The sequence below is a fragment of the Rana temporaria genome, chromosome 5, assembly GCF_905171775.1.
Source record: "Rana temporaria chromosome 5, aRanTem1.1, whole genome shotgun sequence".
Classification (NCBI taxonomy): Eukaryota; Metazoa; Chordata; class Amphibia; order Anura; family Ranidae; genus Rana; species Rana temporaria.
This window is the reverse complement of record NC_053493.1, coordinates 186,033,666-186,050,352: the sequence shown is the minus strand read 5'-3', so window position 1 is coordinate 186,050,352 and position 16,687 is coordinate 186,033,666. Positions and strand designations below refer to the sequence as shown.

General features: G+C 45.0%; 1 protein-coding gene across 2 annotated transcripts in view; it reads right to left on the bottom strand.

Moving 5' to 3' along the window:
- LOC120940528 (polypeptide N-acetylgalactosaminyltransferase 12-like) overlaps positions 1-16,687 on the bottom strand; it is a 276,779-nt gene that overhangs the window by 142,236 nt on the left and 117,856 nt on the right. For both annotated transcript variants that reach the window (XM_040353447.1, XM_040353446.1), the window contains exons 2-3: positions 15,524-15,693; positions 9,557-9,746 (exon numbers count right to left, since the gene is read on the bottom strand). In XM_040353447.1, coding sequence (XP_040209381.1) covers positions 9,557-9,746; positions 15,524-15,693 — 360 coding nt within the window. The remainder of the gene's footprint in view (positions 1-9,556; positions 9,747-15,523; positions 15,694-16,687) is intronic.

The following is a 16,687-nucleotide window of genomic DNA, read 5'->3' as shown; positions in this document are numbered from 1 at the left end:
CCCCCCCCCATCCCAACCACTTCAGTGTAGAGATTTTCTCCCTCCCCAAATCCTCTCCTAGCATCTAGAAAACCTCACAAGTGCAACTAGCTACAGAAGATCAACTAAACTTAAACTAAACTTAAAGGATGTCCGTCCGTGCAGGCTGCTGGCTGCTTCACGAGGAGCTTCTGCCTGTGTACATTGCCTGCCCCCTCCCTCTCTCCTCGCTTTCACTCCTCTGCTCTCATATAGAGCGGAGAGGGATCGGAGCGGCTGCCGACAGACAGAGGAGCGCTGTCACTTGTAAATACAGAAGCAGCTCTTCTCTGTATCTACAACTGACAGTAGAGCTGCTTTGGGCCCCCAACAGTCACTGGGCAGCTGCCCTATTTGCCCTGCGCTAAAGACGACCCTGGGTGCAGGTCAGAAACTTACAGTTGTAGGTTAACCCCTCCAGCGACCCCCAGGTAACTGAACATCAGTGAGAACAAGGAAAAGATGAGATGGCGCAAGGACCAACTAAGTATAGTCTGTTAAAAGTCCCAAAGTTAGTTAAAACAATGTATATAGGGGGGAGGTAAGGTATAGTCAGTTCAAGTATACACTTTACAACTGAACATCAGTACAAGGGGTGTCTGCCCACCAACGGGGGTTCAAGTAGTAGAGGCATTAAGCCATAAAAACATGGCACCATCGCTCAGCGGTGTGGTGGTAGCAATTCCAGCCATGAAGATGCATCTCTGGGGGAGGTGAAAAATGTTGTTTCGCCATCTTGAACCCTCAGACGTGCTTGGAAGAGAACGCTGTAGCGAATACCCTTGACACGCATGGCTGATTTGACCTGGTCGAATGAGCACCTTAATTTCTGCATTTCCACAGAGTAATACAGAAAGATGAGGAGCTTGATTTGGAATGCAAGGTCTCCCTGCACCCTAGCACCACAGCCCTGAGCACCTCATCCCTGTCCTGAAAGTTCAGGAACTTTAGGGATGGTGCACCCTGGGGACCTGGCTTAGGCAGGATACGGTGAGCCCTCTCCACAGCGTAAAAAAAGGGTGAGAACTGGGCTGCAGGCAGGAGGGTACGCAGCAGCTTCTCCACAAATTCTGTCAGTTGCAGGCCATCTACCCACTCTGCCAGGCCCACGATGTGGAGGTTGTTCCTCCTGTTGCTATTTTCAGCATCCTCGGCTTTGTATTCCAGAGCCCGGATTTTTGTTTGTAAGGTGCGGAGGTCAGTGCTATGGCTCTCCACTGTGTCTTCCACAAGGCCCAGGTGCTGCTGAGCGATAGCTGGGATATTATTTTGTCCATATCCTGCCTGAGCCCCACATCCAGCTGCACGGTATCCACCTTAGTAGTCAGAGAGGTTATGGAGGCGTGACAATTTGCTGTGGGTTACAATTAAACAGAAATACTCCCTGGTTCTTCTGTCTTGTATCCCTTGGCTCTCTGGCCTCTGGGCACATCCGACTACCGGAGCCATATTTATGGTGAATGGTTATGGTTTTCCACATTTTGTCTTCCAGACATTTCACCACACCCATCTCCCTTAATACCTATATTGAGAGATCTGGAGTTTATATCCTATAATACCAACAAGCACCTTGACCAGCTTCTGGACGAGGGCAAACTCCTCTTCTTACCGTTTGTTTTGCCTTCTAGGTGTTCTCCTCTGGCAGTCATCCAGCATACACTAGACCCACCTATAGACAACTAGTCAGCTTTCCATATCAGCTTACCTACTTTTTGAAATCCACCATCACCAAATACGGCACCTTGCGACTCTTTAACTCCTCGACGCTGACAGTATGCAGATATGCGGCCACACTGGACTGTTTTTTTTTTTTTGTGGGGCCTCATACCTGTGTATACATATTTTTGCTGGGAACACGCCTGTCAGGACCTGGACTTGAAACTGGGACCTCAGCTGTGTCTGAAAATGAACCTTCTCACTGAGCTATCTGAGGTGCAGAGGCATTGCTAGGGGGGTGCGGCCTGCACCGGGTGACACCCGCTAGAGGGGTGACACCATCCTGATTTAAAAAATATATATATTTTTTTTTAAGCTGACATGTGGGGGGGGGCGTCTCCCCCCCGCGACTGCAGCGATGAGCGCCGCGGAATCCGAGCGCCGAGGTACAAGAGGAGGGGGGGTTGCGGGGTGACACCGCAGCACCACCCATCCCCTCCTCTCACAGCCACGGGCTGTTAGCGGTGCTCGGCAGTCGGTACACAGGCACAGCCCCCTCCTCTCTGTTTGTGTGTACAGAGGGGGAGGGGCCGAGGGGACCTTCTGTCCATGTGCCGTGGCTCTGCCTGCGATGATCTGAGGTACTGAATGGGGAGTGGGGGGTGTTTGCACCTGGGGGAATTTCACTGAAGGGGGGGGTGTTTGCACTGAGGGGGGGTTGTACTAAGGGGGTGTTTGCACTGAGGGGGTTTTCACTAAAGGGGGTTTGCACTGGGGGGTTGCACCGAGGGGGGGGGGATTTGCCCTGAGGGGGGGTTGCACTAAGGGGGGGTGTCTGCACTGAAGGGGGTCTGTGTAACATGCAGGGGTCCATGTGATGTAAAGGGGTCCAGTGGTGCAGGGGTCTGTGTAATGTAAAAAGGGTCCAGAGGTGCAGGGGGCTATGAGATGTAAAGGGGGCCAGTGATGCAGAGTGCTGTGTAATGTAAAGGGGTGCAGAGGGCTGTGTAGTGTAAAAGGGTCCAGAGGTGCAGGGGGCTATGTGATGTAAAGGTGTGCAGAGGTGCAGGCGGCTGTGTAATGTAAAAGGGGTGCAGTGATGCAGGGTGCTGTGTAATGTAAAAGGGTCCAGAGATGCAGGGGGCTATGAGATGTAAAGGGGGCCAGTGATGCAGGGTGCTGTGTAATGTAAAGAGGTCCAGTGATGCAGGGTGCTGTGTAATGTAAAGGGGTGCAGAGGGCTGTCTAGTTTAAAAGGGTCCAGAGGTGCAGGGGGCTGTGTAATGTAAAGGGGTCCAGTGGTGCAGTTGTGGAGAGGGGTACACAGTAGTAACAAAAAGATATTGAAGGATGCAGAAGTATGCAGGGGGCACAGTGGGGTGTTTTTACATTTTAACGTGGGGGGGTGCCAGATATTGGATCTCCCCCGGGTGCCAAATGCTCTAGGTACGCCCCTGGCCTATAGGCTCCTGAGATGTGAATTCCGGTTCTGGAGAAAGAGAGGTGGGGGGGAGGGGACAAAGAAAAATGGAGAGAAAGAAGAAGGGATAGAACGAACAAGAAAGATGGATAGGGAGAGAGAGAAAAGGGGAAGAAAGGAGAACAGAGAGCAAACAGTAGGGTAAAAAATATTTGAAAAATGTTATTGGGGGGGGGGGGGGGGTGACACCATATTTTACCGCACCAGGTGACACCAACCCTAGTGACGCCACTGCTGAGATGCTGGACAGCACCTTGTCAGATCCTTTAGACAACCCTGCCTTGTACCTCAATTTCAACGGAACCTTGAACTCTTTGCTCCTCTCACGAACTTCCTGATATAAGCCATGTCTCTGCACTTCCTCCTTGCCAGAATATTGTGCTATCTCCAGCCTGCATCTCGCTCCTGTCTTCCCTGCTGCCGTCCATATTTTCTACTGCTCATTATAGACCCTTGGGCTTGTTCATCGACTATGCTTCTGCCTGATCCCAACCTGCAAATACTCATGGTCGACCTTTTGGCTTGTTTACCGACCACGCTTCTGTTTGATTCTTACCTGCTCATCCGCTACTGAACCCCGGCTTGCTCACCTCCTTTTGGGGCGATCCTGAGGACCGCAACCTGGTGCTAACATGCAGAAAAATCCATCTCCACCATCAGGAGCTCTGGTGAACACCGGTTAGCACTTAGGCCCAGATTCTTAAAAGGACTTACGACGGCGCAGCGCCATGTACGCCGTCGTAAGTCCTAATCCGACCCGTCGTATCTATGCATCGGATTCTTAGAATCAGTTACGCATAGATATCAATTAGATCCGACAGGCGTAAGTCTCTTACGCCGTCGGATCTTAACTGCATTTTTTTTTGACCGCTAGGTGGCGCTTCTGTCGAATTCCGCGTCGAGTATGCAAATTAGCTAGATACGCGAATTCCCGAACGTATGCGTGGCCGACGCAGTAAAGTTACGACGTTTACGTTAGGCTTTTCCCGGCGTATAGTTGCCCCTGCTATATGAGGCGCAGCCAATGTTAAGTATGGCCGTCGTTCCCGCGTTGAAATTTGAAAAAGTTACGTCGTTTGCGCAAGTCGTCCGTGAATGGGCCTGGACGTCATTTACGTTCACATCAAAACCAATGACGTCCTTGCGGCGTACTTTGGAGCAATGCACACTGGGAAATTCCACGGACGGCGCATGCACCGTTCCGCAAAAACGTCAATCACGTCGGGTCACAGTAGTTTAACATAAAAACACGCCCCCCCTTCCACATTTGAATTAGGCGGGCTTACGCCGGCCTATTTACGCTACGCCGCCGCAACTTACGGAGCAAGTGCTTTGAGAATACAGCACTTGCCCGCGTAAATTGCGGAGGCATAACGTAAATCAGATACGTTACGCCCGCACAATTTTACGCGGCTGTACGTGAATCTGCCCCTTAGACTCCGCACCTCAGATGTGTCATCTGCCAGGCCTGTGTACCTATCTTGCTGGTCAGTGGTAGTCCTGCAACTGCTGTAGCAATTGGCCTTTAAGCCCGACGCCTGATCGTGACAACGCCACACAGCGCACTCCCAGTTGCTCTTTTGCCTTTCAGGAAGTGAAAAAACGTTTGATGTCCATTAACAAATGTCTAGTATACTCAGACACTCATGCGGAGTTCATTTAAGTTTGGGAGCCATGGCTGGCATATGCCTTCCCTGAACTCCCTCTGTCTAGTATGAAATCGGCTCTGACTGGTTTCCTGGGCGATCCCGGGTCCCCTTCTCTCTTCCCCTACCCTTCCTTATTCTCTCCCTCTCTTTCTTATTTCTCTCTCGGTTTTCCTTCTCTTACCGAGGCTTTTAGCCCTTGAATGTAGAGTTAATGCATTTTTGTCCTGGTTAGTCCTGCGCCTTACCTGAAGTTACGCATGTTGCACTCAGGATTTCTGTGACCGTTTAAATGCTGCCCTCCTCGGTTTGTTTTATTTTTTTTCTTTGTGTCTCTTGTGCACCAGTTCTAGTCCCTGTATGGGCAATCTAAGTGCCTTTTGACATTGTTGTATGTTTAACACTATTTCTGCAATAAAGGCCTGTGGGCTAACGAAAAAAGAGAAACAGATTTCTCCATTCAAATCGATTAAATCAGTGGTAGGACTACCATTAGAATACCGCCCTGCATCTACCCACTTCTAATGATGGGCGTACAATAAATATAAAAATAAATGCCGAAGCATGGGGACCCTATGTCCACCCCTGCCCCTATGCTTTGGCACACATGCTCTTCTGTTTTTAATTTTTTTTTTAACTGTGGTGGTGGTGGTGAAGTTACCTCTTACAGCGATGGAGTTACGGATTTACGTATCGTGAGCGCAAACCCTGTTGCTGTCAAAATAAATAAATTTGTGCTACAGCTGAATGGCATACCTGCAAAGCAATTAATGGCCAACAATAAAACACAGTAACATTACAGTATAACAGTAGGACATACCATACCTGCAAAGCACACTATAAAACATTACAATATATCATAAAATACAGTAAAACAGAATAGAGAGAATAAAAAAACTACAATTTTTTTATGGCTTTTTTTGCAATTAATTTTTTTACAATTTTATTATAACTTTCACCAGGTTAGGGTCTCTCAAAATGCGATGGTCATCTAGCATCTTCCAAGACCCTGTGTAAGTGTGCTCTAGGACTGTGCCGTGCTGTACCCTATGCTAATACTCCACTAGTGTGTGGTAACGACGGAAACAGTCACCAATGCAGAGACCATGTTGGTCAGGACAAGAGGAACAATAAAAGCGGGTGTCACGCCTATATTCACGTTTTTTGCAGACACAACATCTTTGGGGTGTTCTTTGGGTAGAGGTACAACGAAGGACTTCTGGAAAGTGCCTCTCATGCAGCCGGCTCACTGCATTTGGATTGGGAAGTTGGGGCACAACACCGTCTGGAAACAGATAAGCTGTGATGATCCCTTCCTGGAATTTTAGGAAGGATCCAGTTCGTCAGAGACGCTTTGTATAGCATATAAGCGTTCAGCTGAGCCAATTGAAATAAGTATACAGACACTTTTTTATACCAGCATCTGGCTCTAAGGGCAATTAAGTATGGCGCCATCATCTGGTTGTTGAAGTCCACTCCTCCCATGTTAAGGTTGTATTCGTGGACACAGAGGGGCTTCTCAACAACACCAGTCCTGAAAGGGGACTGTTTTTTTTCCATGCTTGAAAGATCGTTTTGGCTGCTATAAACAGATAGGTTGCCAATTTCTGTTGACGAGCAAACAAACCCGGGATAGGGCAATGTAAATCGTGCAAATTTGGCCTCTTTACAGACATTCAAATGGTACAGAGAAAACAACAAACCAAACACTACTTATCGTGGGCAGGCCCACCAAGTGTGAATTACATCCCCACGATGGCCACATCCCCGTAAATAGTGATCGCTAGAGGTCAGGTCGGTATGGGCAATATGTGCTGGAACCCAATACCACCGCAACAGCACTTTGTATGCTGCCTCCAAGATGACAGTATTAAAGGAACATTGTCAGCAAAGAGGCTTAACTTGAACTCATGGCCTGCATAGGGGAATCCAGAAGTCTCTCAGCACCAGAAGGGCCTTCTCCTTTTTTTCATTACAGAGATGGGAGAAGAACCTGTACTGAAACTGGTTAGGTGCGTAGTAGAAGACAATTGTTATCTCTCGGTCCCATAATGTCCCCTGCAAGAATAGATAGTGGCCCGTAGATCAGCAAGCTCCAATGCGCAATTGAAAGGAAGGTTGCGTTTGAATGCAATCAAGACACCTATGTTTTTCAGTGGCCGAGGCAGTATAAAACTGAGGATAATGTGGGGGAGAGGAACCTAGGAGTGGAGCAAACCTGGTCTCCTGTAGGCATATTATATCCACCCATTGAGATTTAAGATGGTGGAACACTTTGGATTGCTTGATGGGCGAATTAAAGCCATGGATGTTTTGTGGGGGATGTTGTTTTTCAGTTGGTCATATGGACGCATATACTGAATATCTCCTAAACTGTGCAAGTGTAGGAGATATTCACGGGACCTACAGGTAAGGCTTGTTATGTTATAGGCTTACCTGTAGGTAAAAGTGGTGCAACAGTTTACAACCACTTTAAATGGAGTTGGCTAGCTGAAACGTGTAGTTCTGCTGAGAATGGGGAAAGCGGTGACGATTTCAAAAGTTTGAATTAACTTCACTGATAAGCTAATAAGGTCAGAAAAGTAGGCTAAAAATTTATGTTAGGAGTTAATTATCTGCATGTAGTCCAGTCACCTGTTATTGTCCTGCCTAATTTAGACCAATTCTGTGCTTAGACACTCCCCAGCAGTTCGCATATGGCAGTGTGAACTGCCGTGCGATTCAGGTGCGATATGGGAACCCGCAGGGTTCTCGCATCGCACCAGTGTGAACCGAGCCTCAAAGCATACAGCCTACAAATGTCACCTGACTGCTCCCACCAAGGCTCGGTTCACACTGGTGCGATGCGGGAACAATATGAATCCACTGCGGGTTCCCACATCGCACCTGACTCTCACGGCAGTTCACACTGCCATATGTGAACTGCTGGGGAGTGTCATACAATGTTAATGACACCCCCATTGCAGCTCGCATATCGCACTGCGAACTAACAGTTCGGACATGAATTGGATCACACCATGCGATACGATTCTGGTGTGGACCAAAAAAGGGTCCTGTGCGTGTTTGGTCCAAATGCAATGCGATTTTAGCCATACAGTTTGTATGGCTGAAATCGTATCACACAGACATTGCATGTGATCTTAACAATGTGAACTGGGCCCAAGTCCCTACAAATGTCACCTGACATTTCTTACAAATTATTTTTGTACTCTTGACCGTGTTGGTATTGGGGGGGGGGGGGGGGGCGGGCGGTTGTGGTTTCAGTTTTTTCTTTTTCAATTTAATTTTTTTTTTCTTTCCAAACATTATTTTGGAATATATATATATATATTTTATCAGTATCGGTAACGAACGCTCTGTGTCCCATACAGAAAATAAATCAGCCCTTTTCTCCGCTCTCCATCCTGACAGATCCCCCCCCCCACGCGCCCGCTGCGAGGGACGAGGAGGGGCGGAAGAGGAAGACACAGCGGGGGGATGTGGACACACAAAGCAGGATGAAGGGGACAGAGGCGTAAGACATGGCGAGGGGGGATGTGGACACATGGAGCGGGACGAGGGGGGCGACATCGGGGGTGGAGAACAGAATCATTGGGGATGATCGGAGCGACGGGAACAGCTGTGAGCACTGACCCCCCCGCATGCTTTTCAGGTGAAAGCCACGGGAGGGAGGAGGAGAAGCAGATGATGAAAAGCCATTCAGGGAGAATCGGTGCTCACAGCTGTCCCGTCGCACCGATCATCCCCAATGATGTCACTGGACATTGATGTGTGTTTACTCAAGTGACAGGGGGCCGTGAGCGCGCTTTGCTTTTACCCAGAACACGCTCTGCCTCTCCTGTGCACTCTGGCCAGGGGGAGTGTAGAGGTGGGCGGGGAGTCTTCTGACATCATGACTCCGGCTACCGAGCGCCGAACAGACCTGTCCACAGAATCTGGACTTTTTTGGAGTTTCAAACAGCTAAAGGGGGGATAATTGACAGGTAAGGATACATGCAGGAGACATGTACATCCTTATAGATCAGGACTATGGCAGTACTTTAGAATTGATGAGAGTGGGTTTACATCTACTTTAACGGTATCACATGATTAAAAAATGGTCAAACATTTATTATATGAAGTTTAAAATCATTGAAACATATTACAAGACAGAACACATAGTTCATTATATAGGTAAAATTTGTACTGCACCGTATAAAACTGAATCATCAACCCTATTGAGATCAGGTGATGAATGGCTTGCTGCGACTTCAGACGCAGTTGCATCTCATGGGTCCCTGCCCGCTTCTTCAGGAAAGCAAATTACAGACAAGCTCTCAGTGTATATAAACATCAGCCTAAACAGCGTCAAACATTTATTTTATAACCAGCTGGGACGGACGGGTTCTGGAACAAATACGATGGTCATGAGAATGGTGGAGGCGCGACCCATACCTGTACGGAGTTTTTCACAGCGGTGCCATTGTGCCCCCGTATATGTACACGAGCCAGTCAGGAATCGGTTAAGCCATGTTGGTTTTACTTTTAGTCTTTTATACGTACTGCTTATAGGAATTTGGCTATCTATCTATCTATCTATCTATCTATCTATCTATCAGTTTTTAGCACTCCTATTAATGTTCTATGCAAATCCTTCAATTTGGGTTCATCTATTTATTTAAAAAAATAAGCAAAAGATATACAAGTAAAAAAAAAAAAAAATGATTTAAAAAACATAGTATATGCTTATCAATATAATCCATGTGAAAGAAGGTACCTTTCTAGAAGTGGTTCCAACCAGCCTATATGACACTCACAATGGCAATCAAGGAAAGTCAAAACTTCTCCTTTGGCTTGGGAGGCACCAAGGAGTCGTGCTCGTACTAGACCTTCTCTCTTGTTTGCACGAATTAGTCGAACTTTCCTCAGATTAGACACATATTCTTGCAAACGCTCCTTCAGATGTTCTATAACCATATTGAAAATTACATTACTACAATAGCAGATTAAATGAGCATTGTAAAAAATAAGGTGCATGTTTACTGAACAAAAACAAAAAGTTGATACACAGACCAACATGCCGGTACTATTAAAAAATAGCATGAAACACAGAACACAACTATGCAAGCTGAGGTAACAATTTGCATAACAGCACACAGTTTTTGCAACACTGTAAAATTTTATGGTAACCACACCTGGAGGGTCCTGCTATATTAAACACCTATTTAAAAGGCTTGCTTTGGCAAGCTCAGTTCGACTTGGTGTGTTATGATAAAATGTCTAGTCTTCCATTTTTCATTTATACTATTATTGCTAAAGTGAAAACATGCTAGCCTGCTCAAAAGATACATAGATGGAAAAAAACAAAAAGCAGAATCATGCACTAGTGTGTATAATAAGTAATTCAAATCAGTAGTCCTGCTAGTAAACAACTGCTGACAATTTTATGTCCATGAAAGTGTAATGCCGCGTACACACCATCACTTTATGTGATAAAAAAACAACATTTTTAAAAACGTCAATTTAAATGACCGTGTGTGGGGGAAAATGTTGTTTTATGTCTTGTGAAAAACGACAAAAAAAAATTTAAGCATGCTTCAATTTTTTGTGTCGTTTTTCAAAACGTCGTTTTTTGTGTCACAAAAAATCACCGTATGTAGCAAAAACGACGTTTAAAACGACGTTTTTAAACCCGCGCATGCTCAGAAGCTAGTTATGAAGCGAGCTTCAATGGAAAAAAGTGCTGAACGTAACCGCGCTTTGCTAGAGCCTTTTGAAAAAACGATGGTGTGTAGGCAACGTCTTTTTTGAAAATTGAAGTTTCAAAAATGTCGTTTTTTTACATCACATAAAGTGATGGTGTGTACGCGGCATTAGGGTCAAGCAGGATTTCCACTCATTTCACCTTACATTTATGAGGCACCCACAATATGCCTGATACTCCCTTGTCGAAATCCAAATTGTGACCTTCAGTGCATATACTGCTTTATTTTGCATGAAATAAAAAACAAGCACACAATCAGAATATGATTTTGCAATTTTAGTTTGTCTTTAACACAACCTACACAAAACACTTACTGGGGACTTCCTGTTAGCATAACAAAATGACAAAAAAATAAAGTTACTACACAATCAAAATACAGATACAAATAGCAATGTAAATTAATCTGAACATGTTTGTGAATATTTTATATCAAATATGGCATCACTAGGCAGGGGCGTACCAAGCGGGGGGGCGTTCCGCCCCCAGGGTGCCAGATATTGGGGGGTGTCAGTGGCCGGGTGACATTGCTATGGGGGTGTACTCTGCACCCAGGTCGGGTGACACTGTCTGACAGACTCCCAAGGGCATCCCTGGCTCTGGCTGCTCTGCTATGTACTGGTTGTAGAATGTAGGCATGTGCCATGTACAGGTTGCAGGTGTACTGTATATTGCTGTGTGACCACCACCCACCTATAGTAGCGGAGCTGTGAGCTTACCTGATAAGGAGGGAGGGGGGGGGGGTTTTGTTTGCCACCCAGGTATATAGAGTAGATGAGCTGTCTGCAGCCAAGGTGACATACATTGACCTACACCCACATCTTGCAGCCATCAGACCTGTCCAGCAAGCAGCATGTCACCACAGCATCTTGCCATCTTCCCTGTGGCCATCAGATCCCGCCTGCGGTCCAGCAAGCAACACGCCTTGTCAGCAGGTCAGTTCCAAAACCCGAATAAAATCATCAATGCCAATGATGCCATTGTCTGCTGTCCCCAGGGACAGATCCAATCCAGAGATCGTTATAAAGTGTGATCTCTGGATCTGTCCCTGAGGACAGCAGACAATGCAAAGTATTGGCCATGCCTTGTATTGACAGTGTCTCCCCATCTCACTCCGATGTCTCCCTCATAGCAGCTCCAGTCCAGCTCTCCACTTCCCTGACCGTGACACGATCTGTTCAAAGTTGTGGGATCTGCGCACACCTGAGTGACTGACCCCTCTGTCCTGTCCCATCTATTGTCACTGGCTGCCATGGATGAACAGCATCGGCTGTTATTACAAGGATTGGGAGGGGATGTCCCCCATCCCCCACAGCTCTGCCCAGGTCTCCCATCCCACTCAGAGACCTGAGCCACCGGCTGGCTGGAGACCCGAACAAATCCGGATTTGCCTTTGACCGGGTCTCGGATGTAGAAACCCGGAAGCGACAGCACATTGTCACTTCCGGTTTACTCGGCAGCCAACAGCGCCATTTCTTTAAAAAAAAAAACAGAATTCAATAACGCTGATCTTGCCAGAGGAGGGTGTTTTCTTGTGGGTGTTTTTACATTTTACAGTTGGGGGGGGGTGCCAGATATAGGATGGGTCCCGGGTGCCAAATGCCCTAGGTACGCCCCTGTCACTAGGCCTTGGAATCTGAGGTACACTCCAAGGTCTCCTGCAAAGTTTTCTGGGGCTGAACCCTCACAACTACTATAAATAAGTGGCAGGACTGCCAAAAATAGAAGTCCATACATGGGGACATATTTGTCATGCTGTGCTAAAAGCTCTAAAACCCCAGTGCTAGTCCCTAGCAACCCCCAACTTCAGCTTCTGAATAATAAATAGATTTTACCTCTAACATTTGAGAATACAAATTAGTTGGAAGTGTACCATCATCCTAATATTCATAGAATAGTCGAAGGATTCAGGGAACCCCGTGGACCCTGAAATACCAACAAGAAATAGTGGGCCCACTTTTTCTTGTTGGTATTTCAGGGTCTACGGGGGTTCCCTGAACCCTTCGACTATCCCAGCTTCTGAATAATGCTTTTTCTTCAGTGTCTTCTTGATAGAAACTACAATGGAGGTGGTGTCAAGTGGGTAAGGTGTGAAGGGTGATTTTCTTAAAATAGTCACATACAGCCATAAAAACCTACAAAATCCTTATGTTAATCATATCCCAAATCATATCAGAATTCCGACGGAATTCCATCGGAGAAAAATATATGTTCTATATATAAACTCCGATGATAATTTCCTATGAAAAAACTCTGATGGGGCTACACACGATCGGAATATCCGATAGGAAAAATTCTGAAAAACGTTTTCATAGAAAATTCCGATCGTGTGTACGCAGCATAACTGTTTTGGTTACCATTTCTAAAACCACAAGATCTCTAAAATGTTTTGGTTATAGCCATACACATGTTTATTTATAAAGTGCAATAGGAAAAATGTTGGTCAAAATAAAATGAAACCTACACAACCACAACTTTTTGAGGACTGAGCTTTAACCAGTTGAACTAATCATATTATTTGAGAGACCTTTGCCATTCTTATCATTCCTATATGCCTGCAATTTAATCTCCTTCTTAATGTCAAAGAAAGTGGGCAGAAATCAACAAGAGATTAATCCTAATCTATTGATTAGGATTAATCTCTTGTTGATTTAGCACCAAATCAGGGATGTTGATTGGCACCAACATCCCTGAAATTTAAGAGTAATTTATGTACAGTATATGGCACTTTAAGGGTGCAGTGTATGAAAATTCACTGAAAGACAGAGTAAGAAAAATAGAAAAATATTTATTTATAACAAAGTTCTAAAATTAATGAATACAGTTTGTTCAAAGTCATAGGTGTACACCTTCCTAGAAAGAAGTCTCCCGCGTGCAGAAGTCTCCCACGCGCAGTGACGACATCGCGGCTCCAGCCACCATCTCCCTCGGCGTGGACTGACAGCGGTACCGACGCCTCGTTCCAAGGTAAGTATTTCATAATGAGCTAGTATGCGGTGCATACTAGCTCATGATGATTTTTCCTTTACAGGTGCCAGGAAAAAAAAACAACGTTCTCGCCTATACAACCGCTTTAATACATCATACAAAAATTTGAACAAATTAATACAATATATAACTATGACTCATACATGCATGATCACGGGTCATAAACAAGTGGACAAAATCCAATGCATAAAGCCCCATACCTCTCGGTAGAGGTATGGGGCTTTATGCATTGGATTTTGTCCACTTGTTTATGACCCGTGATCATGCATGTATGAGTCATAGTTATTATATTATATTAATTTGTTCAAATTTTTGTATGATGTATTAATATTTTTTTTGTTTCATTTATATATACACACCAAAAGTCAAGTGACTTATGTATCATCACATACAATGAAAGTGCCTTTGCGTCCAAATACTGAAGAAGCCTTATTGGCGAAACTGTTGAAATAATAGACGCCACACCAATATGTATATGTGTATAGTATCTCACTGTAATTTTAGAGGTAGTAGGTGAACACCTATGACTTTGAACAAACTGTATTCATTACTTTTAGAACTTTGTTTTAATAAATATTTTTTTATTTTTCTTACTCTGTCTTTTGAGTGAATTTTCAAACACTGCACCCTTAAAGTCCCATATCCTGTACATACATTTCTCCTCCTTAAAGGGGTTGTAAAGGTAAAAATGTTTTCCCCTAAATAGCTTCCTTTACCTTAGTGCAGTCCTCCATCACTTACCTCATCCTTTGATTTTTCTTTTAAAATGTCCTTATTTCTTCTGAGGAATTCTCACTTCCTGTTCTTCTGTCTGTAACTCCACACAGTAATACAAGGCTTTCTCCCTGGTGTGGGAGGGGGCGAGCAGGAGAGTCAGGACGCTCTCTACGTTGCAGATAGAGAAAGGAGCTGTGTGTTAGTGGGCGCCCTGACTCTCCACACCAGGGAGAAAGCCTTGCATTACTGTGTGGAGTTACAGACAGAAAAACAGGAAGTGACAATTTCTCAGAAGAAATAAGGACATTTAAAAGCAAAATCGAAGGATGAGGTAAGTGAAGGACTGCACTAAGGTAAAGGAAGCTATTTAAGGGAATTTTTTTTTTACCTTTACAACCCCTTTAACAATATTACACTAAAGTATCTGCTGCCTTTGTATGGTTTATTAGTCATGGAGGAGAGAAGGGGATATAGAGGTTGAATTACTTAAGTCAAACATGCTCTTGATTTTGCAAGGAAAGTTGCACTTTGCAAGAGAATTATCCTCAGAGCTTAGTGGATGTGGTGCAATTTTACTTTTCACAGAATACCCAATCACATGCAAGTAAAAAAAAAATAAAAAAAAAAATTAGCATTTCTGCTTGCACATAATTTACTGATGGAAGTCAGCACACCTTCACTTTAACGAAGCTCTGGGGAAAATTCCCCTGCAAAGGTCTATTCACCTTTAGTAAATCAACCCCAAGCTAATATGATTAAAGATGTAGAAGGGAAAAAGTTAAAAATATGATATAATTTAATCGGAGAGTGGCTGCTTGTGAAAACATTGCGCAAAACTAGGGATCCTGTTTTTATAACATACAGAATGGAGCAGGTGTGTGCAGAGTGCAGTAGCTACTTCAACAGTATCCACCCAATTCTATCCATTGCAGATTTGTTTACTCACAATATGAGGTGGACTGAAGGTTAGAGTTGTTGGGTTCATTATGATGCCAGGAGTGTGGGATTATAATAATGCTGTTGGTGACTGCACCAATAGTGCTGGGATGTATTAAAATTCTACTGGAGGCTAGTTTAATTCCAATGCTGAAGCATAATATGCCCATTTTAGTAATGTCTTCAACTCACAACTGGCCACTTTGGTTGAAGTCTAGAAGTGAATAGTGAACTTTGACATTGGTGTCCCTTGAGGCAAGCTGTTAGATTTCCTCAAGAAGAAATGTCACTGTTCATCTTATAAAAAAAAAAAAAACAACACTTGTAAACCGCATTTTTTACCTTTCTCACTATAATCATCTACTAGGATAACTTCTTCAAGAAGAATGTCTGGAGAGGTTTCCAGGACACTGTGGACTGTACGTAAGAGTGTGGACCATGCTTCATTGTAAAATGCAATGATGACAGATGTTTTGGGTAACCTCTGATAGCCATACTTCACAGTTCCACATCTGTAAACAGGAAAACAGTTTATGACAGGAGTTTCTTATAATGAGAAAGTCTGACACTATTTATGTTAAAGCCTGTCCCAAATCATCACTTACATGCACGTTTTATAACATCTAGTCTTACTAGGACTTTCAAGACCCCAAGAAAGTGACAATGTTTCCCATGCGGTCATAGGTGGTTATATACAGTGCCTTGAAAAAGTATTCAAACCCCTTGAGATTTGCCACATTTTGTCATGTTGCAACCAAAAACAAACATTTTATTGGGATTTTATGTGATAGACCAACACAAATTGGCACATAATTGTAAAGTGGAAGGAAAGTGAAATGGTTTTCAATTTTATTTTTACAAATAAATGTGAAAAGTGTGGCGTGCATTTGTAATCAGCCTAGTCAATACTTTGTACAACCACCTTTCGGAGCATGATGGGACAGTGACGTCATAAGAGGCCTATATAAAATCGGTGCGAGCCGCGTACCCGGCATTACAGCGGGAAGAAGCGTCGCGTCAACATCAGAAGAAAAGAAGAAGGCAGAAGACCGGGCTGGCCGCTGCTAGTAAGAGAGCTAAAAAGAAGATAGCAGCGGCCAGCCTGAAGAAGGCACCGGAGAGCGAGCGGGAGAAGAACCGGGGAGCACCGAGGCGACAGCGGAGAAGATGGAAGAAGACCCCCCGGAGAGTGGAGAAGACCCCCGGAGAGCGGAGAAGACCCCCGGAGCTGACTAATAAATTATTTTAAAACCCTGTGTTGTGTGTTTATTTAATTGACATTTTTCTTCCAGGTGAATGGGTAGGGGTACGATGTACCCCATATTCATTCACCTAGGGTGGGGGGCCGGTATCTGGGGGCCCCCTTATTAAAGGGGGCTCCCAGATTCTGATAAGCCCCCCGCCCGCAGACCTCGACAACCAACGGTTGTCGGGAAGAGGCCCTGTCCTTATCAACATGGGGACAGGGTGCTTTGGGGTGGGGGGGCCCGCAGGGTGCCCCCCTGC